Raw genomic sequence first — 19,627 nt, 5'->3', positions numbered from 1 at the left:
AAAAAGAAAAAGGGGGAACTGTATATTCTTGTATATTATTTAAGAATATACAAAATATTAGGTCAACTGAAAAGAGATTTCTTTTAGAAAGGAAAGTCTGGAATAAAATTATTTGTAAATATAATATGCTTCAATATGTTATAAGGAAAATTCTGGAGTCATAAGTAAAATATTCAAAACCCTAAAATCATCATTAGTAATTAGTTTTACAGAAGGGCCACTTTGAGGATGAAAAAGAAAATGATGGGCCTACCCCTCTGCACCATTCTTTGTCCCTCCAGATGTTGCTGAATTACAACTCCCATCAGCCCCAGCAAGAATAGCTGATTGCTAGGGATGATAGGAATTCTAGTTCAGCAACATCTGGAGGGACAAAGGATCCCCACCCTGGTCCTATGTGATCTGGCAAGAAATCCTCTTCACATAATCCCTCACACAACAACTCTTGCTTCTCCCTTAACAACTGGGCCAACAGCTGCTCCTCTGGTGGCTCCAACTGGTCCTTGGAATGTGATCTCTAACATAAAGGAATGCATGTGGAGAAAAAAAGAGGGTTGTGAGTGGTAACCAGGTGGCCTCTATGGTCTTTGGATATTTAGGCTTCCACCCCTGCAAGCATTGCACAGAATCAATCACTGGTATATGTGAACGTTTAGTCAAGTCTACATTTATTTAATTCATAAATTTATATCCCAGAGTGTTCCCATAGGGGTCAATGGTCAGGGGGATGGGAGTTCTAGTCCAGCAACATTTGGAGGACACCACTTTAGTTACTATGCCATAGAGGAAAATATACAGGTACTAAGGTTGCCAAGTCAGAAGCATCCCAAACCTTGAGATTTCAGGGGGAAGCCCTAGTGATGTCACAGGGCAGAGCCTAGGGATGTCACGGGAGCAGGCCCTAGTGTCAGCAGGCCCTAGTTATGTCATTAAGCATCAACCACAGTTGCTTAGAGCATACCACTCAAGCAAACTAAAAATCTCTGGAAATTAAGATAGAAATCTTAGCTAAATGAGGGTCTTCTCAGGTCCAGCTGAAGTGACAGGATCATTCCTCCTCACCTGCTTACAAAACCTGGGTAGGGAACATTTAATCTAGCCTACTTGTTTCTGGCAAAAATGGTTTAAGTGCTCTCAGGCCAGGCCAGTCACCAGAAAGCCATTGTAGGAAAAAGGGAGCCTAATGTTGTGAAAATCTTAGATGGGAGCACTCAGGAGTAAAGATGGATGCCCCTGAAGGCTGCAATTCTAAACACACTAAGGGATAAGCCCAATAGGACTTACTTCTGAGTGAAAACAACAGAGGGGAACCATGACCACCACAAGTTAGAAGGGCACACTTAATATGTTGAGGAAATAACGTACAACCATAGTATGAATTTATTTATTTATTTATTAGATGTATAGCCCACCTTTCCTCCCAGTAGGAGCCCAGAAATAAGAAATCACATATTTATTGGGACATAGTATGAAGAAATTTTTATGTAAGCATGACTGTCAAAGATGTTTATTATTGACACAACCACTAAAGATATTTATAGTGCAATCCTATGAATCTTTACTCAGAAGCAAGTCCCAATCTATTCAATGGGGCTTACTCGAACAGGGAATTGTGCACAGGACTGCAACCTCAAGTGATAAGGAACTTCACCCATGCAACCCCAAATTCAGAATCATGCCACTTTAAGCTGTTTTGCAACTGTTTTATACTTGTTTTACAGTTACTGGATTTTAAATGGATTTATTTCTTGTTGTGAGCTCCTTTGATTTCCAATTGGCAACCCTACCTCAAAGGGTTGTTGGAAAGACTCCATATATACACACACTGAAGATGTAAAAATACATACACCCAATATAATAGTTTATTGTCGAAACCAGTTGGTCACTGCAGAACATTTTTAAAAATATATAAAATCAGTATTAGTTTTGTACAAAATAAGAGCAGTGACACATAAGTAAGCCCTGCCTAACTGCTCTAAAAATAGGATTGGAGGGGAAGAGAAAGATTTACAACACAAGCACAATCCTTCACTATGTTCACTCAAAAGTCCATTTATTTACAGCACAATCCTAACCATGTCTACTCAAAAGTAAGTCATTGAATTCAATGGGGTCTATTTTTGGTATGTAGGATTAGCGTTGCAGCTAGTATAGGAAAGGCAAGTATAGAATTAAAGCTTCATATTGGGAAGGTCTTCAAAACAGGCTATGAATTAGACAAACAAACTGCCCTGTTCAATTGCCCAGCAAAATTTAAACTTGTTTGACTCCTCATAATTAGAAAAGTATAGCACATTGTAATCATAAGCTGCATGTATACTTCTTTTAAATGTCTGTTCAAAAACTTATTTGAAAGATAAAACGTATAATATGCTATTTTTGCAAGTAATTAAAAAACCCTACATATAAACTTTTATTATAATCATAACTGAAATTGTTTACAGTAAACTATTTCCTACCAAGATCTGCTGTGCTTTTTTGTTCTACATCTCCTGACCACAGAGAGAAAGGGACTTTTGCTACTGCAGAAAGCTGTAAACGTACTCAGTTTATGATATTTTCAGACAACAAGGAAAAATCAGGTTTTCTGGTCATGCAATGGGTTCTACCTATTGCCTGCTCCACAAATCCCTTGTGAGTCACAACCCTGACTTCACTTATTGGCTACAAACTTGAAAGTGTGTGGTTACAGCAGCTAGCTACAAGCTCATTTAACAGAAGTTGCGGGGGCAGCTGGAATTTTGGTGTATATCTCTTGAACCAGACCACCTAGACACTTAATCTGAGAGTCCAGAGACTGGGATGTTTCACCCAGAGACCCAGTGATGACCCCAAAAATCCAGAGTCTCCAAGCAAAAACTGGAGACCTGGCAACCCTAACAGATACCCATGTCAGATCAGTTGCTACAAAATGAGAGCTAGTGTATTAGGTGCTACATGAATTGTTCTTTAAAAACATGGCATATGTCTTTTACTTGTGTAATAATGTTTCTTGAACAGAGAATTAAAGCTGGCCCCATTAGTTCAGATCCATACATTTCCACACTTTGGACTTTAAACTAGAAAATGTAGATGCTACATAACAGTATTTCTGTTTCTTAACCAGATGAAACCAATTCAATGCATTTTGATAAATGTAGATAGTACTGTAGCAATACCATGGTGGGATTAAGTGTTGCATCTGGGTAATAGAATATGGTGGTTGGTTTCCAAACCCATCTACATTTTGGGGACCCCTCGCCTGATATACTACTCTAATAGAGAATGAAAAAGAAAACATTATATGCAGTCTTCCTTTGTATTAAATTGTAAGTCACCATACACTTCCCTCAGCATACAAAAAGAAACGGTTCTCCTCCATCAAAACACTTCTCACACTTTTACTGTACATTCCACTGATATTCACTCAACTGTAATTAACATCCCATGATGCTTCATACTTCAGCAGCTTTATACTCTCAGCCTGTTATTTCATATAACTAGAAAAGATAAGCAGAGATCAAGAAAAACAACAACTGTACACCATTTGTACACCACTTTCAAGTGATTGATATGCTGTCAAAGGACTAAAAGTAGCTGCTATATAATCTTCATGTAATCTTGCTGACATTCAAATAAAAGGCAAGTTGACTTAAAGATTCACAGACTTCTACTGAGTATCCTTTGGGGCCTTGAAAACAGGAAAATTAACGACAGAGCTATCTGTAGTCTTAATGTATGTATTAATGAGACAATAAGACTGATGTTCCTAGTAACCCTTGAGACTGTAAATGAACTAAAAGTCTCTTTGGAATATTATATTTCTCAACCAGTGACCATGTTTTACATGTGCATTTAGCGGCATGATGCATAGTAAATAGTTGACTCTGTAGCTCCACTCATATCAAACATCCTAGGATGCATTGTTACTGACAACAGAGGAACGCAGGCCCTACCTAGGCAAATATTTACAATAGCACAAAAAGGAGAGGCTGCACATAAATGGTTAGACTTATATGTTATAAGTTTTATTTACTACTAATTATTCTGGCTATTGCTGAATTTTTGTTTTTATTCCTGTAGTATCTTCACCTTCCTTGTAGTCACTATTCTTCAAACTGGTTTAATCAATGTTACATCTTCTAGTACTGATCAGTCCTGAGCTCTTGATTCAGTATGTAGTATAGATAATAATGGTTAAATTCCTTCTCTATGACAAGCTGTTAAGCGGCAGCACTGGGGGAATGGAGAAGGCCTGCCCTGAGTACCTGAGCATCTGGGTGCTTCCTTGCTTGATCCCCTGGGTTGCTGTCTATTGAAACAGCCTAGGTCCCTGGTAAGTCCTGTAAGGACAGGGACCCCCTGCTTGACTCTGAATCCAGGGAGAGGCTGCATTCAATCTTGCAGTCTTTGGCTGGGTCAGGGGGCATAAAAGCCCGACAGCCCTTTGGTGGTGGGGTGGCTGCCAGCGGGATAACTACCTATTGGGATCCCCTTAGGGAGTCCTGAGGGTGAGGGCACTACCCCATTTATTTATTTATTTAAAACCAATCTAGAGGAGATTGGTAGGGGGAGAGTGTAAGGCGTATGTGTGGTTCTTGTGCAGGGTGAGAGTGATAGGAAAAAGTCACCAGATGCCTTCAGAGTGACAGTCTGCAACTGGCAGATGGCTGGCCCTCCCTGGGTATGGGGCTGGGAGTAGATGTGCCTGTGATGTTCCTATATTAATGTATATATGGTAAGTGTTGTTGTTTTAGAAGATACATGGTAAGTGGAGTGAAAGAGGGGGAGTGAATGGGCAGTAGAATGCGAGATGATTGGCTGAGTGTTTAAAATGGCTGAATGTATAAAAGGAAGAGTGAGAGTGGAATCGGGGGGGGGGAGAAGAGAACTGAGTGGGTTGCTTGGTGGGGTTTGAGAGAGTTGTTTGCCAGGAGGGAGGTGGAGTTCGGATTAGTATTGAGTAAAACCATATGCTTATGTGCCTTAAGAAGAAATCTTGTTAATCTTGTTAGCTTTGTTATCTTTAATAAATACTTAATTTGGTTTACCAAAGGCCTGATCCTTGGCTGGGGTTTCACAGACCAGAAGGGAGGGTAAGGTAATGACCAAGGCTGAAGGGGAACTGTAACAAATGGTGGCAGCGGTGAAGAGAATAACAATACCAGTATTCAGAGTCTCTGGGAATACTAGTATTGGGACGTTACTGGTGGTTGCCTAGCAGGGGGATCTGTTGAGATCTGTGCTAGAGCGGATAGGTAAACCATAAGAGAGTGCGGTCCGGACTGGTGGAGTCCCTGGTGGTGCCTAGAGACAGGCAGTAACCACGAGCAGGTAGGAACCTGACAGGGAGAGCCAGGGAAGGACGCATCACACGTGGTGTCAGTAGCGGTGGGATACGAACAACAGAGAATCCAGATACAGTGGTGTGGCAAACAGAAATAACAAAACAAGATTTCTTGTGAGAGTGACTGGCAAAGAGTGTGTGGCAAAGAGTGAGTGAACTCAAACACCATGGCTGAATACATAAAAATGAAAAGAGAGGAGCTGGTGGAGAAGTGCATAACATTCAATTTACCTCACGAGGGTAAAGGGGTAGATGAATTGAGGGTAGCACTTATAGGATTTGCTATTGTCCAGCAAAAACAACCTGTCAGGGAAGAGACCCCAGAAGGATATTTAAGCAATCCCGCTTATATAGAGTACTTGAGAGAGAAGTTAAGATGGGAGGCTGAGGAAAAAGACAAGCAGAGGGAGTTGGAAGCTGAGAGATTGAGGATGGAAGCTGATGGGAAAGACAAGCAGAGGGAGTTGGAAGCTGAGAGATTGAGGATGGAAGGTGCAGAGAAGGAAAAACAGAGGGAGTTGGAATTTGAGAGAATGAGAGTGGATGCGGAATTACAGGCAGAAAAGTTAAAATTTGAAAGAGAGAAGTTTCATTCTGATGAGACAAGGAAAGACAGAGATGGAGCAAAAATAAAAATTACTCCAAAGGACTTTGGTGTCTATGAGCCTGGTCAAGATCCTCAAATTTACCTCAGCACCTTTGAAAAAGCAGCTCAGTTGTGGGGGCTACCTGAAGATAAATACATGCAGTATTTATCAAACCTGATTAAAGGGGAATTGGCTGAGGTATACCAATATTTCCCCTCAGACAGGCCCGTCACCTATGCTGAATTCAAAGAAGCAGTGTTTAAAAGATTCAGACTGGGGCCTGATCATTTTAGAAAGCTTTTCAGAAATTGCCAGATACAGACAGGGAGGTCTTTTGTGGAACTGGGAGCAAAGTTGATGGATATATTTGGAAAGTGGATGAGTAGTGCCAAAGCTCAGTCAGTGGAAGAGGTGAAAAGCCTCATGATACTGGATCAATTATACCATCAGTTACCACCAGAAATAAGGCTCCTGGTCAAAGACCGTTCCCCTACATCGGTGCAGGAGGCCGCAGAGATGGCGGATCACTTCGCCTCCAACAGAACTGGCTGGGTGGGGAAAACATCAAGAGAGTTTAAACCCAGACCATATAGTGCTGGCAGAAGGGATGTGGTACCACAGCGAGTGAGTCCTCCAGTAAAATCTGAAGGGCACAGGACACCCCAGAGTGGATCTGTGTACCCTAAAAGTGAGGAGAAATTATGCTACAAATGTGGTAGACCGGGGCACCTTCGTTTTCAATGTGAGGTTGCCAACCCCATTAGTAATCCTGCTCAGACAAGGGCAGTGAAAACAGAGCCCAAGGCTTTAGAAACAGCGAAAAAGGTTCAGTTCTGCCAGATAAACTGGACAGAAGTAACAGACCTTGATTCAAGTCTGAGAGAGGAAGTGAGTGTACAAGGGGCAAATTATTGGGCACTGCTTGATACTGGTGCCGCTCAGACATTACTGAGGCCAGATTTAATAAAATCTGAGGTAATATTACCTCAGGAAACTGTGACTATCCAAGGAGTGAGGGGTCAACCAGAAAGTTTGCCTGTGGCCCTGGTGGATATGACTTGGAGAGGCCGAGAGGGCCGATATAAAGTAGGCATTAATGCCCAGCAACAAGAACCAGTAATACTGGGAAGGGATGTAATGGGCGCCCAAGGAAAGATCTATGTAGTGACCAGACAGCAAATTGGCAGAGAAAAAGAAGCCATATTAAGGGGGGCTAAAACAAACAGGGTGGAATCTGTTAACCAGCCTCAGGTCACCATAGCAACCACTAGCAGGCCTGCTGAAGAAGACAAACTGTATCAAGTGGTCTCTGGGGAAGAAGCAGATCAATTCAGGGAAGAGCTGCATAAAGATATAAGTTTGAAGCAGAAAAGGAACAAGCTCTGACCCAACAGATTCCTTTCACTGATAAACTGAGGAATCAAGTTGTGTGTGAGAATGGGATTTTATATAGACTGTGGTTGCCTGCTGAGAGAAAGGATGAATGTGAACCAGTGAAGCAATTGATAGTACCTAGCAAATACAGAACCAGATTGCTAGAGGTAGCCCACGATGTCCCATGTGCAGGACATCTGGGAATAAAAAAGACCAAGAGGAGATTGGCTGCACATTATTATTGGCCAAATATCTCCAAGGATGTAAAACAACATTGTCTATCTTGTGGAATATGCCAAAAGGTGGGAAAGAGTGGAGTAAAGACCAAGGCACCCTTAAAGCCCCTTCCTATAATTGGACAACCCTTTTATAGAGTGGGTATAGATTTGGTGGGCCCTTTTTCCAAACCCACAAGGCATGGCAAGAAATATCTAGTGGTGGTGGTTGATTTTGCCACCAGGTACCCAGACGCAGAAGCACTAAGATCCGTGGAAGCCCCTGTAGTGGCAGAGGCTTTATTAAAAATCTTTATGAGGCTGGGTTTCCCTCATGAAGTGCTGACGGATCAAGGCAGTGTATTCATGGGAGAAGTGATGCAATGTATGTGGAAATGTTGTGGTCTAAAACATCTAAAGACCACTACTTACCATCCCACCACTAATGGGCTAACTGAGAGATTCAATGGAATTTTGAAGGGCATGATAAGAAGCTATGTTCAAGATCACCCACAAGACTGGGATGAACGGTTGGGATGCTTCTTATTTGCATACAGAGAAGTCCCTCAGGAGTCAACAGGCTTCTCACCCTTTGAACTCATGTTCACTAGAAAAGTGAGGGGACCTTTGGAACTGCTAAAAAATTCATGGGAAGGAACTCTGGGAGAGTACAAAACTTCTGTAGTAGATTTTGTATTGGAATTCCGCAATAAATTAACATCAATGATGGAAGTAATGAAAGAGAATTTGAGTCATGCACAGGAGAAGCAAAGTTACTGGTATGACAGAACAGCCAGAGAACGTGTGTATGATGTGGGAGATATGGTTATGGCGTTCATACCCAGGAAACATGACAAATTACAGGCTAACTGGGAAGGACCATATACCATCAGAGAAAGGCTTGACACAGTGACGTATGTAATTACCACAGACCAATTAAACAAAAGCAAAGTGGTTCATGTAAATATGTTAAAGCCTTACCATACCAGGGATGCACAGGTGTTGCAAGTTACCTTATTCCCTGAGGGAAGTGGGCCTGTACTTCCAGATTTGGTACAGGAAAGCAAAGACAAAGGAGGGGTAGATCAAGTGGAATGGTCAGAGGAGGTGAAGGAGGAAGTAAAAGAGGAAATTCTGAGAGTTTTGAAAACCTATAGGAATCTCTTTAGCAACAAACCTGGCCAAACCAGTATAGTTATACATTCCATTGATACTGGAGATCATGCCCCAATCAGATCTGTTCCGTACCGTGTGAATGGGAAAGTTTTGAATGAGATCAAAAAGGAGGTGGAAGATATGCTGGAATTAGGAGTGATCAGGGAATCCATCAGTCCCTGGGCCTCAAGTATTGTCCTGGTTCCGAAAAAAGATGGAACGACCAGGTTTTGCATTGATTATCGGCTAATCAATAAAATTACTGTCCCAGATGCGTATCCTATGCCTAGGGTAGACGCAATGTTAGAGTTATTGGGGGCAGCAACCATTATCTCTACACTAGATCTCTGTAAAGGATTTTGGCAAATGGAACTAGACGAGCAATCCAGAGCCAAAACTGCCTTCAGTACACCAGATGGGTTATATGAGTTTGTGACCTTACCCATGGGATTAAGGAACTCACCAAGTTCATTTCAGAGGCTAATCAATACTGTGTTGCGAGGCATGTCAGATTTTGCAGTGGCCTATATTGATGACGTGGCCATTTTTAGCAAGTCGGTGCCTGAGCATGTCCAACACCTGACAACAGTATTGGAGGCCTTAAGAAAAGCAGGCCTCACAATAAAAGCTAAGAAATGCCAGTTTGGACTAAAGGAAGTAATCTATTTAGGACATAAGGTGGGGAGTGGGAAAATCACCCCCTTATGGAGCAAGGTGGAGGCAATACAAGCGTGGCCGATCCCCTTAACCAAAAAACAAGTAAGGGCATTTCTGGGTGTGGCTGGATTTTATAGGAAGTTTGTGATAAATTTTGGGGAAATAGCAACCCCCTTGCATGAATTAACAAAGAAGAAGTGTTCTGAGCATGTGGTATGGACGGATGAATGTCAGAAGGCTTTTGATCTACTGAAGCAAGCCTTGTGCCAAGGACCCATATTAATAGCACCAGACTATGAGAAACCATTCATCGTGGCTACAGATGCGTCGGACCTGGCGCTGGGAGTCGTCTTGCTACAGGAGAGAGAAGGCACCAGACATCCAGTGGCGTACCTGAGTCGCAAGCTGACGCCAAGGGAGAAAAACTATTCGTCGGTCCAGAAGGAGTGCCTAGCGGTCGTGTGGGGACTGAACAAGTTGCGCCCATACGTGTGGGGACGAAGATTCACAGTGACTACGGATTATCGGGCCTTGTTATGGTTGCAGACTATGAAAAACCATAACACTATGCTGCAGAGGTGGTCCTGGGCCCTACAGGACTATCAAGTGGACTTCCAGTTCATCAAAGGCAAGGACAATGTACTGGCCGATGGACTTTCCAGGCAAGTGGCTGGGACTGCAGTGACGTGACCAGACAGAGGAACAAAGAAAGACATTTTCCCCATAGAGACTTTTATTTCTAACGCGACGTATAAATCCTGGAACAGGAATAATACTCTGCTGTTGTTTAAGGGGGGGGGAATGTGATGTTCCTATATTAATGTATATATGGTAAGTGTTGTTGTTTTAGAAGATACATGGTAAGTGGAGTGAAAGAGGGGGAGTGAATGGGCAGTAGAATGCGAGATGATTGGCTGAGTGTTTAAAATGGCTGAATGTATAAAAGGAAGAGTGAGAGTGGAATCTGGGGGGGGGAGAAGAGAAAGAGTGGATTGCTTGGTGGGGTTTGAGAGAGTTGTTTGCCAGGAGAGCGTGAAGAAGGAGGGAGGTGGAGTTCGGATTAGTATTGAGTAAAACCATATGCTTATGTGCCTTAAGAAGAAATCTTGTTAATCTTGTTAGCTTTGTTATCTTTAATAAATACTTAATTTGGTTTACCAAAGGCCTGATCCTTGGCTGGGGTTTCACAGACCAGAAGGGAGGGTAAGGTAATGACCAAGGCTGAAGGGGAACTGTAACAAATGGTGGCAGCGGTGAAGAGAATTAACAATACCAGTATTCAGAGTCTCTGGGAATACTAGTATTGGGACGTTACTGGTGGTTGCCTAGCAGGGGGATCTGTTGAGATCTGTGCTAGAGCGGATAGGTAAACCATAAGAGAGTGCGGTCCGGACTGGTGGAGTCCCTGGTGGTGCCTAGAGACAGGCAGTAACCACGAGCAGGTAGGAACCTGACAGGGAGAGCCAGGGAAGGACGCCTCACAGTGCCCTGTGTGAAAAATATTGGGTGATGTAGTCCTAGTAATACTATTCCCAATTCTCTCAGAGGCATACTGGGATAACTGTTCTGGTTTTATTGGTGGGCTGTTGTTGTTTATATCATCTGTTTAGGAGGAATCCTGGGAAGGAGGGACATGGGTGATGCCACCCCAATTTCAGTGATCGTGGGTAGAGGAGGTATAGCCATGTGGAGGAGATTGGAAGATGAGGGCAGGGTTATCTGCATCTTGTTCCTCACTCCCACTCCTCCCATGGACAGGTTCCTGGTTGCTCATCTGCTGTGCCCACTGGTCTGAGTGTGCTCTTGTTTTAACGCCAGATCGATACACACTCATTCATGATGAGACCACACTTATCCATGATTTGATCATGGATGACGATGCTGATTTGGTGTGCATTACCTGGACCTGGGTGGGTGAGCTGGGAGGAATTGACTCGACCCAGCTTTACCCAACTGGATACTTGGTTCAAAATCAGCACAGGCTGCAGGGACGGGGTTGGGGAGAGTTGCTGTGTGTTCTACAGAACTTTCATCTCTGTCACCAGGAAACCAATCTGTCTTGGAGCTGACTTTGGGGGCCTGCACCTGGTGTTGGACCAAGGAGACAGTAAACTAATGATGCTGCTGGTTTACCATCCACCCTGCTGCCCAACTACTTCTCTGATGGAACTGGTGTAGGCTGTCTCGGCTGTGGTATTGGAGGAGCCCAGACCAATACTCCTGGGTGCTTTCGATGTCCACGCTGAGGCTGCCTCTAGTGTTCTTGCTTAGGACTTCATGGACTCCATGACAACCATGGGACTGTCTAAAGTTCTCACATAGGTGGGGGTGGATGTCACACCATTGTTGTGGTCAGACCACTTCCTGGTAAAGTTCAGACTTACAGCTCCAATCCTCCCCTGCAGGGGTGGTAGACATATTAAGATGGTCTGCCCCCAGAGACTTATGGAATCCACTGGATTCCTGACTATCCTGGGGGAGTTTGCAGTAGACAGAGCAGATGACCCTGTTGAAGTCCTTGATATGCTGTGGAACAATGAGATGCGTTGGGTTCTTAAAAACAGTGCCCTCTGATATTGTGGAGCCTGAATTGCACCTTGGTACACCAGTGAACTAGGCAATGAAACAAGCTGGACAACGGCTAGAGCGCAAGTAGCAAAAGATGTGCTGTGAGACTGATCAGGCATGAGTAAAACATCATAACCATGCCTACTGTGTGGCGGTGAGGGTGGCGAAGAAGGCCTACTTCTCTGCCTCCATCGCATCCTCAAGTAGCCATCCAGTGGAGCTCTTTCGTATCATCAGGGGTCTGTTAAAATCACCTCCAGGAAATGATGTACTAGACCCTTTGGAAGACTACCGTGAATTGTTCGCAAGCGACTTTGAGGGTAAAGTTGCTCACCTCCATAGCAATCTTGATGTCCCATCTACATCTACTATAGTCTCCAGTATGTTGTTCAGTGCAACATCTGCTGCAACTTCTTGGGATTGGTTTCAGGTGATGCAGTCTGATGACTTGGAAAAGGTGCTTGCAACGATGTGGACAGTAACATATCCTCTTGATCCCTGTCCTTCTTGGCTTATTAAAGCTTGCTGAGGAGGAATGACCGAGTGGATCCAGGGTGTGGTCATATTTCCAGGAGGGGGTGGTCCCAGCCACCCTGAAAGAGATGGTGATCTGACTGCTCCTGAAAAAGTCCATCCTGGACCCATTGTTTTGTGACAACTACCGCCTGGTGGCAAATACCCCCTTCTTAGGGAAAATGATCAAGAGGATTGTGGTGCGGCAATTGCAAGTACTCTTGCATGAAACAGATTATCCTGACCCATTCCAATCAAGGTTCAGGCCTGGTTATGGGACTGAATCAGCCTTGGTCACCCTGATGGATGACCTTTATCAGAAGAAAGACAAAGGGAGTGTGACCCTGTTATTCTTACTTGCTCTGTCAGCAGCTTTTGATACCATTGACCATGGTATCCTTCTGGGCTGACTTGGTGAAATGGGTATTGGAGGCACTGTTTTACAGTGGTTCTGATTCTATCTCCAGGCTTGTTTTCAGAGAATAGCATTGGATGATTGTCCTTCAGCCCCCTAGCAGTTGTGTTGTGAGGTACCACAGGGTACCATATTCTCTCCAATGCTGTTTAACATCTATATGAAGCCCTTGGGAATGATCATCAGGAGATTTGAGATGAGGTGTCAGCAGTACATTGATGATACCTAATCCTCTGTAATATCTGAATCGGGAGAGGCCATGCAAGCCCTGGACCAGTGCCTGGACTTGGTGGTTGGCTGGATGAGGGCCAATAAACTGAGTCTGAATCCTAGCAAGACGGAGGTGCTGTGGGTTGGTGGCTCCCAAGTTCTGATAATGAGTCAATGACCTGCTTTGGTTGGGGTCATATTCCTTCTTAAAGAGCAGGTTCGTTGTCTGGGGGTGCTCCTAGAGGCTCAGATGACCTCAGTGGCTAGGAGTGCCTTTTACCAGGCAAGACAGCTACAGCCGTTTTTGGACCAGGATACCTGACCACTGTTGTCCATGCACTGGTAACCTCCAGGGTGGATTACTGTATGAGCTGTATGTGGGGCCTGCTGTTGAAGTTGGTCCAGAAGCTGTAGGTAGTGCAAAATGTGGTGGTGTGACTGCTCACTGAGGCAGAGTATTGCCAACATACTCCGCTATTGAAAGAATTGCACTGGCTACCCGTTAGCTACAGGACCGAGTTCAAGGTTCTAGTTGTGGTGTACAAAGCCCTATGTAGCTTGGGACCAGGATACCTGAAAGATTAATTAAACTAAATAAAATAAATTGTCTTATCCCTTATATAGTTGATCACTGTGCTCTGTAGGTGAAGGCCTCCTGCAGATACCAACTTATCAGGAGGTCCATTCCGTACAACGTAGGAAGCGGACCTTTAGTGTTGTGGCACTGGTATTTTGGAATTCCCTCCCTTTATTATTATTTATTATTATTTAGTTGCATTTCTAAACCGCCCTATAGCTAACAGCTCCCAGGGCGGTGTACAACAAGACAACCTGTGACTCCCTTCCCTGGCTCTCCCTGTCAGGTTCCTACCTGCGCGTGGCTACTGCCTGTCACTAGGCACCACCAGGGACTCCACCAGTCCAGACTGTCCTCTCTCTTATGGTTTCTCTCCCCGCTCTAGCACAGATCTCAACAGATCCCCCTGCTAGGCAACCACCAGTAACGTCCCAATACTAGTATTCCCAGAGACTCTGAAAACTGGTATTGTTATTCTCTTCACCGCTGCCACCATTTGTTACAGTTTCCCTTCAGCCTTGGTCATTACCTTACCCTCCCTTCTGGTCTGTGAAACCCAGCCAAGGATCAGGCCTTTGGTAAACCAAATTAAGTATTTATTACAGATAACAAAGCTAACAAGATTAACAAGATTTCTTCTTAAGGCACATAAGCATATGGTTTTACTCAATACTAATCTGAACTCCACCTCCCTCCTGGCAAACAACTCTCTAAACCCCACCAAGCAACCCACTCAGTTCTCTTCTCATCCACCACCACCACCTCCTTCTCCACTCTCTCCTGGCAAACCCCATTCTCAACTTCTCAGTTTCCAACTCCCTCTGTTTGTCTTTTTCCTCAGCCTCAAAGACCCGCTGTTTGTCTTTTTCCTCAGCCTCCATCCTCATTCTCTCAGTTTCCATCCTCAACTTCTCTCTCAAGTACTCTATATAAGCGGGATTGCTTAAATATCCTTAAATATTAGTCAGGCACCATCTCTGTTATCTTTTCAGTACCTATTGAAGACCCTCCTCTTTCAACAAGCCTTTTAAGTAGAGACCTTATCCCTGTCTGCGTCTGTGCTGGAATTGCTTTTTAAGTTTTTTAAAGTTGTTTTTAAAAGATTTTTAAAGATGTTTTGTTTTAATATGTTTTTAAAGATTTTTGTTTAAATATGTTTTTAATTTTTTTTTTGTTTTAATATGTTTTAAAGTCTTTTGTTTTTAAGATGATTTAAAATGCTTTTAGTATTTTTGTTTGCTGCCCTGGGCTCCTCCTGGAAGTCAGGGCAGGATATAAATTAAATTAAATTAACAAATTTTTCACCATATGGTGAAACTTCAAACAGGAATGCATTTGAGGTGCCAGAATCTTTGTTCCCTGTGGTCTTTGCTCCCCAGGGTCCACTCACCAATACAGACCAATACAGACAACCAGGATTTTTTAAAAGGGAAATTTAGAACTGTCCAGAGATATGCGATGACAAATCGCACAGAATCTGCATGCCACTACCACACACCTGTGCATTTTCCTCATGCATGCACACATGCTTTCTTTCTTAGAATAACATTCCATGACACAAAATGAGAGAAAATCCGCAGAACTGGGAATTTGACAGCACTCATGCAGGGGAGTGTTATAGTCAAACTTCACACTAGAAGACTCCAACAAAGCCTGGGGAGCCCGGACTACTTTGGATTTAGTTTTCACACAGCACGATGAATTTCTGAACTGCCCAAATGTTCTTTTTGAATTTGGGGCATTTCATGCTTTAACTGTGAAAGGTCAGCATAACTCATAATACTGAATGGAAATATAATTTTTAAGACTTCCTGGTACAAGCAAATTAAGTGAACTGTTTCACTTTCAATTACTCCATTAGCATGCTTACTAACTTCATTCCAGAGCATAGCTGACCTAAGTGTACTCAGCAAAAATTAGGCCTGTTCCAGTGTCACAGTTCTGTAATCCTATTGAAGTACTTGGGAGCTCAGAACGTTTACATGCCAGACTTGCATAGGACTTCTTTAGAATGATGAAGAGAGTATTTTGGTTACCTTCTTCCTTTACCTCAGCGATTCTCTTTACTTTTACAAACGCAGTCTTGGAACTTGATGATATTATCTCTGACTTTGTTCTGAAAACTGCCATTAGTTAACTTCCAGTCTGCAAGCCATGGTCATGTACTTTGTCTGCATAACTTGTATCTATTTGGCAGTTTGCAACATGATGCTGTAATTGAGACAGAGTGTCTGTACTATGCATCAATTTCAGTTGGTCAAGCAACTTGCATAAACATCAAAATGTTTTGAAGCATTAAAACTCAAATTAAACTCAAATTAATATTCAGTCATTTAACTATCCATTCTACCTGCAAGTAGCAGAGAGGTCTAATGTGATTCAGGAACATGAAAAGCCACATTTGCAGGGAAAATTCTGTTATGCACAGGCAATCCAAATAAATATAGGGGCTACATGCAAGAGAAGGGATCTTGGTTCCACTTTCAAAAGTACCAGCTCTCTGTTTGGACATATCTGACACTTGCTTTAAACAAATAGCAGATGTGATAGTAAAACTGTTTCAGGACTGTACGAGTTCAGACTGCAGATGGGTACTGGTGAAAGGCCACCTACCCACACAAATCACTTCACACAGAAAAATAACGTTAAAACAGCATACACTAGAACTTTCTTCCTTGCATCTAGTTTGTTGCGGCACAGGGAATACATTCAACTGTGTGATTTCCTGCCTGAGTTCTGAAGAAATGGGATGGTTCAGGACTTTACCGTCTCATCTGCTGTTTGTAAGCCTCTCTAAGCTAAGGTTTACCTTTAATGGGGCTTGCGCATACATGTTTTGGCAATGTTTACCCTGAGGTAGTTATACTATGAGACAGCTGTCATCTGTTTCCATATTACAATTGCCATTTATTCTGGATGTCCCCTGCTAGGCTCCTCGCTTACGCTTACACCACCAGTACCTAACTATCACTTAGAAACAGGATAGGAAGTGAACCTTTATCTCTTTGTATAGTGAGTGTACTTGCTCAGAACAAGAAGCAGTCTTCTGCTTAAAGATATGTGCCTGGCACTGAAGATATCTGTTTTGTTCATCAACTGCAAGCCCAGTCACTGTGGGCAAGTATGTTCACAATACCAAGAGATAAACGTGGATAAGACAGGTGATATTTCCATATTAGCAGTACGCAATGGCAAAAATCTGCAGCCAGCCCAATGAAGAAAAACTGCAAACCAATAAAAACAAATTACAAGTAGCATCATCACAGATCTTGAAAGTCTTGCTGAAATGTAAGCATTAAAGTCCTTTCTTGAAGAAAGTAAGGTGCTACATTTCCATACTTTGGCAGGAGGATCATTCCACAACCTTCAAACAACAGCAGCAAAGGCTCTGTTTCTTCTTACAACTGTCTTTAGTTTTCTTAATACAAGGATTTTCTAGAAGGGCCTCTCCTGAATAGGCAGAAAGTTTCATTATTAACTTATTTCTAAGATTTCTTCCCTGCCCTTTACTTTAATGTCCCGGGGGGGGGGGGTTACAACAATATAATCACACTATTAAAACAACTATAAGTTTATATAATTATAAAAACAAGTTAAAAAATCCAAATAAAAACAGTTCAGTATGGATTAAACTAAACAGGAGATGTTAACTGTCAAAGTCAAGGTAAAGAGATGCACTGCCAAGCATACAACAGAAGTTGTATAAATGGGGAATTGCCACAGAGAAAATCTTCTCCCAGGCTGCCATTTCCTGCAATTCTGAGGGTGACGGAACTACCAAGAGTGATGATCTTAACACCAAAGAGGGTCTGTAGGGAAGGAGGTGGCCATCCAGGCCATCACTGCTTCCAACAACCCATCTAGCACATGAATTGTCTCCTCTGGTTCAGATGGAACAGAGAGATAGAGCTGGGTATCACCTGCATATTAGTAACACCTCCAAATCTCCTGATGACAGTCCCAGCAGTTTCAGAAAGATGTTAAATAGCACGGGGAACAAGATGGAACCCTGTGGGATGCCACAGGGCCACTGCTATGGCACCGAACAGTGCCTCCCCTAACTACTTTGTGGAAATGGCCCTAGAGGTTAGAGTGGAACTACAGAAGTATAATGCCCCCTACCTCCCTGAGACGCTCCAGAAGGATACTGTGGTCAGTGGTATAGAACACCACTGAGAGGTCAAGGAGAATGAGCAGGGTTGTGCTTCCATTTCACTCCTGACAAATATCATCAACCAGGGCAACCAAGACAGTTTCAGTACCATGGCCAGGTCTGAAGCCAGACTGAAATGGATCCTGATCATCAGCTTACTCCAAACATGCCTATTTTCCAGATGCCAAATTTCCAGATTGCCAATCAAGATTAGAACAGAGTACATTGCTAATCTCCAAGAGCCATTCTCATGTTGACTTGTTTGCAGATGTACCCCTCCGTATCTATTCCACTCAGTCTACTTCTGAAATGCATTTAAAAATACATATTTAACATATGTTTTTTGTGAGGTTTTTTTTTTACATTCGCAAATTAATGGAAAAATGGGTGAACACATGAGAAAATGATATAAACCAGAAGTAGACTGATTTACCCATCCCTGCCCATGATGTATAAGTTCAAAGGAACCCAGGGTTCCTCATTCAGAACACAGTTAGCAGTGAGATACAGTAGGGCCCCGCTTTATGGCGCTTTGCTTTATGGCGCTTTGCTAATGCGGTGATCTCAATTAGATGCAATTAGACTAAAGCCCCACTCATATGGAGCTTGTTCCGCTTTTACAGCAATTTTCGGGCATCGCACGCCATTCTATTCAATGAGTTCTGCTTTTCAGCGGTGTTCGTTTTTTGGCGGGGGTCCAGAACATAACCCGCTGTATGAGTGGGGCCCTACTGTACATTTCCCAAGGCCACAAGCTGTAGAGCAACAAAGCGAATGTTAAACATGCTTTCTAGGAAATCCTAAAAAAAAAAAACACCTTACCTTGATTGTATAATACTCCTTTACTTCAGGCGAAATAGAATCAAAGTCCCCACTGATGTAATCAGGCAAAAAGCTGAGAAAAAAACAATATTTAGTTAATCCTTTTTATAAGAACACCTTATTTCTTAAATTTAAAAGTGGTAAAAAGAGAGAGAGAATAGAATTCTGGCAACGGGGAAGAAAAAAATTCAAGACTGAAACAACAGCACCTGTATCAAATGAATGAATAGACATTTCCAATCTAGCCTTGGATAAGAAACTGGTATCTTAGGCTGTAATGATTTGCATGGAGTTACTGCACTGAGAAAATGTTAAATGAATGAAAATCATAGCAGTATCATAATTCGTTTTAGAAATAGTGTGTTCCTTCAGCCAGAAAGTCCTGGCTGATTTCCCATCCTTTTTATAATTCATAGCATCTAGACATGTTTGTGTATTCCTCAGCAATGGTTAGGGAAGGAAAGAATCCCTCCAGTCACAGGCAGATTCAGCTTTCCTATAATTCTACCATGGATGAGCAACAAAGACTGCAGAACAGTAATTAGATTATTCTCCATGTTGGGGTTTCCAGGGTTGCAACAAACTAGATTTCCCCTAAATATCCATAGCAAATAAAACATCATTGACTGCATAAAGGTTGTTTATCACATATTTTATGCCATTCTCTTTTGGGTGAAAATATTTTGTTGCCATGGAACATTTGAAACTGGAGCTGAAGTTGCATTTATACTCTGGTGAATGTTTGTTATTCTGGTGTGACTCACCTTTCTGCTCACTGAAAGGCTTACAGCTACCTGGAGACAAAGGCAAGAGTTACCCAGAAGACTGAAGAAGGTGCAACTCTCGGCAATGTATGGCATTGCTGGTCTCAGTGGCTTCCACTGCATACACACAAACAAGACCTGTCTAAGAGCCTAAGGCTTGTTGTTCCAACACCACACTATGGGTATTACATTTGACCAGCCCCATAATGTCCTACTGCAAGGCAGTACAACCCAGCTTGCTTCATTTGGTAATACTTCAGCATTGTGTGCACTTTTATTATTAGGCCTGAC

General features: G+C 42.8%; 1 protein-coding gene across 9 annotated transcripts in view; it reads right to left on the bottom strand.

The window, feature by feature from the left end:
* The window catches only part of TPK1 (thiamin pyrophosphokinase 1), a 443,206-nt gene that overhangs the window by 236,605 nt on the left and 186,974 nt on the right, over nt 1-19,627 (bottom strand). For all 9 annotated transcript variants that reach the window (XM_061586509.1, XM_061586518.1, XM_061586513.1 and 6 more), the window contains one exon: nt 18,573-18,645. In XM_061586509.1, the coding sequence (XP_061442493.1) occupies nt 18,573-18,645 (73 nt within the window). The remainder of the gene's footprint in view (nt 1-18,572; nt 18,646-19,627) is intronic.

Source organism: Rhineura floridana, chromosome 10 (genome assembly GCF_030035675.1).
Source record: "Rhineura floridana isolate rRhiFlo1 chromosome 10, rRhiFlo1.hap2, whole genome shotgun sequence".
Classification (NCBI taxonomy): domain Eukaryota; kingdom Metazoa; phylum Chordata; class Lepidosauria; order Squamata; family Rhineuridae; genus Rhineura; species Rhineura floridana.
This window is presented reverse-complemented; position numbering and strand designations above follow the sequence as displayed.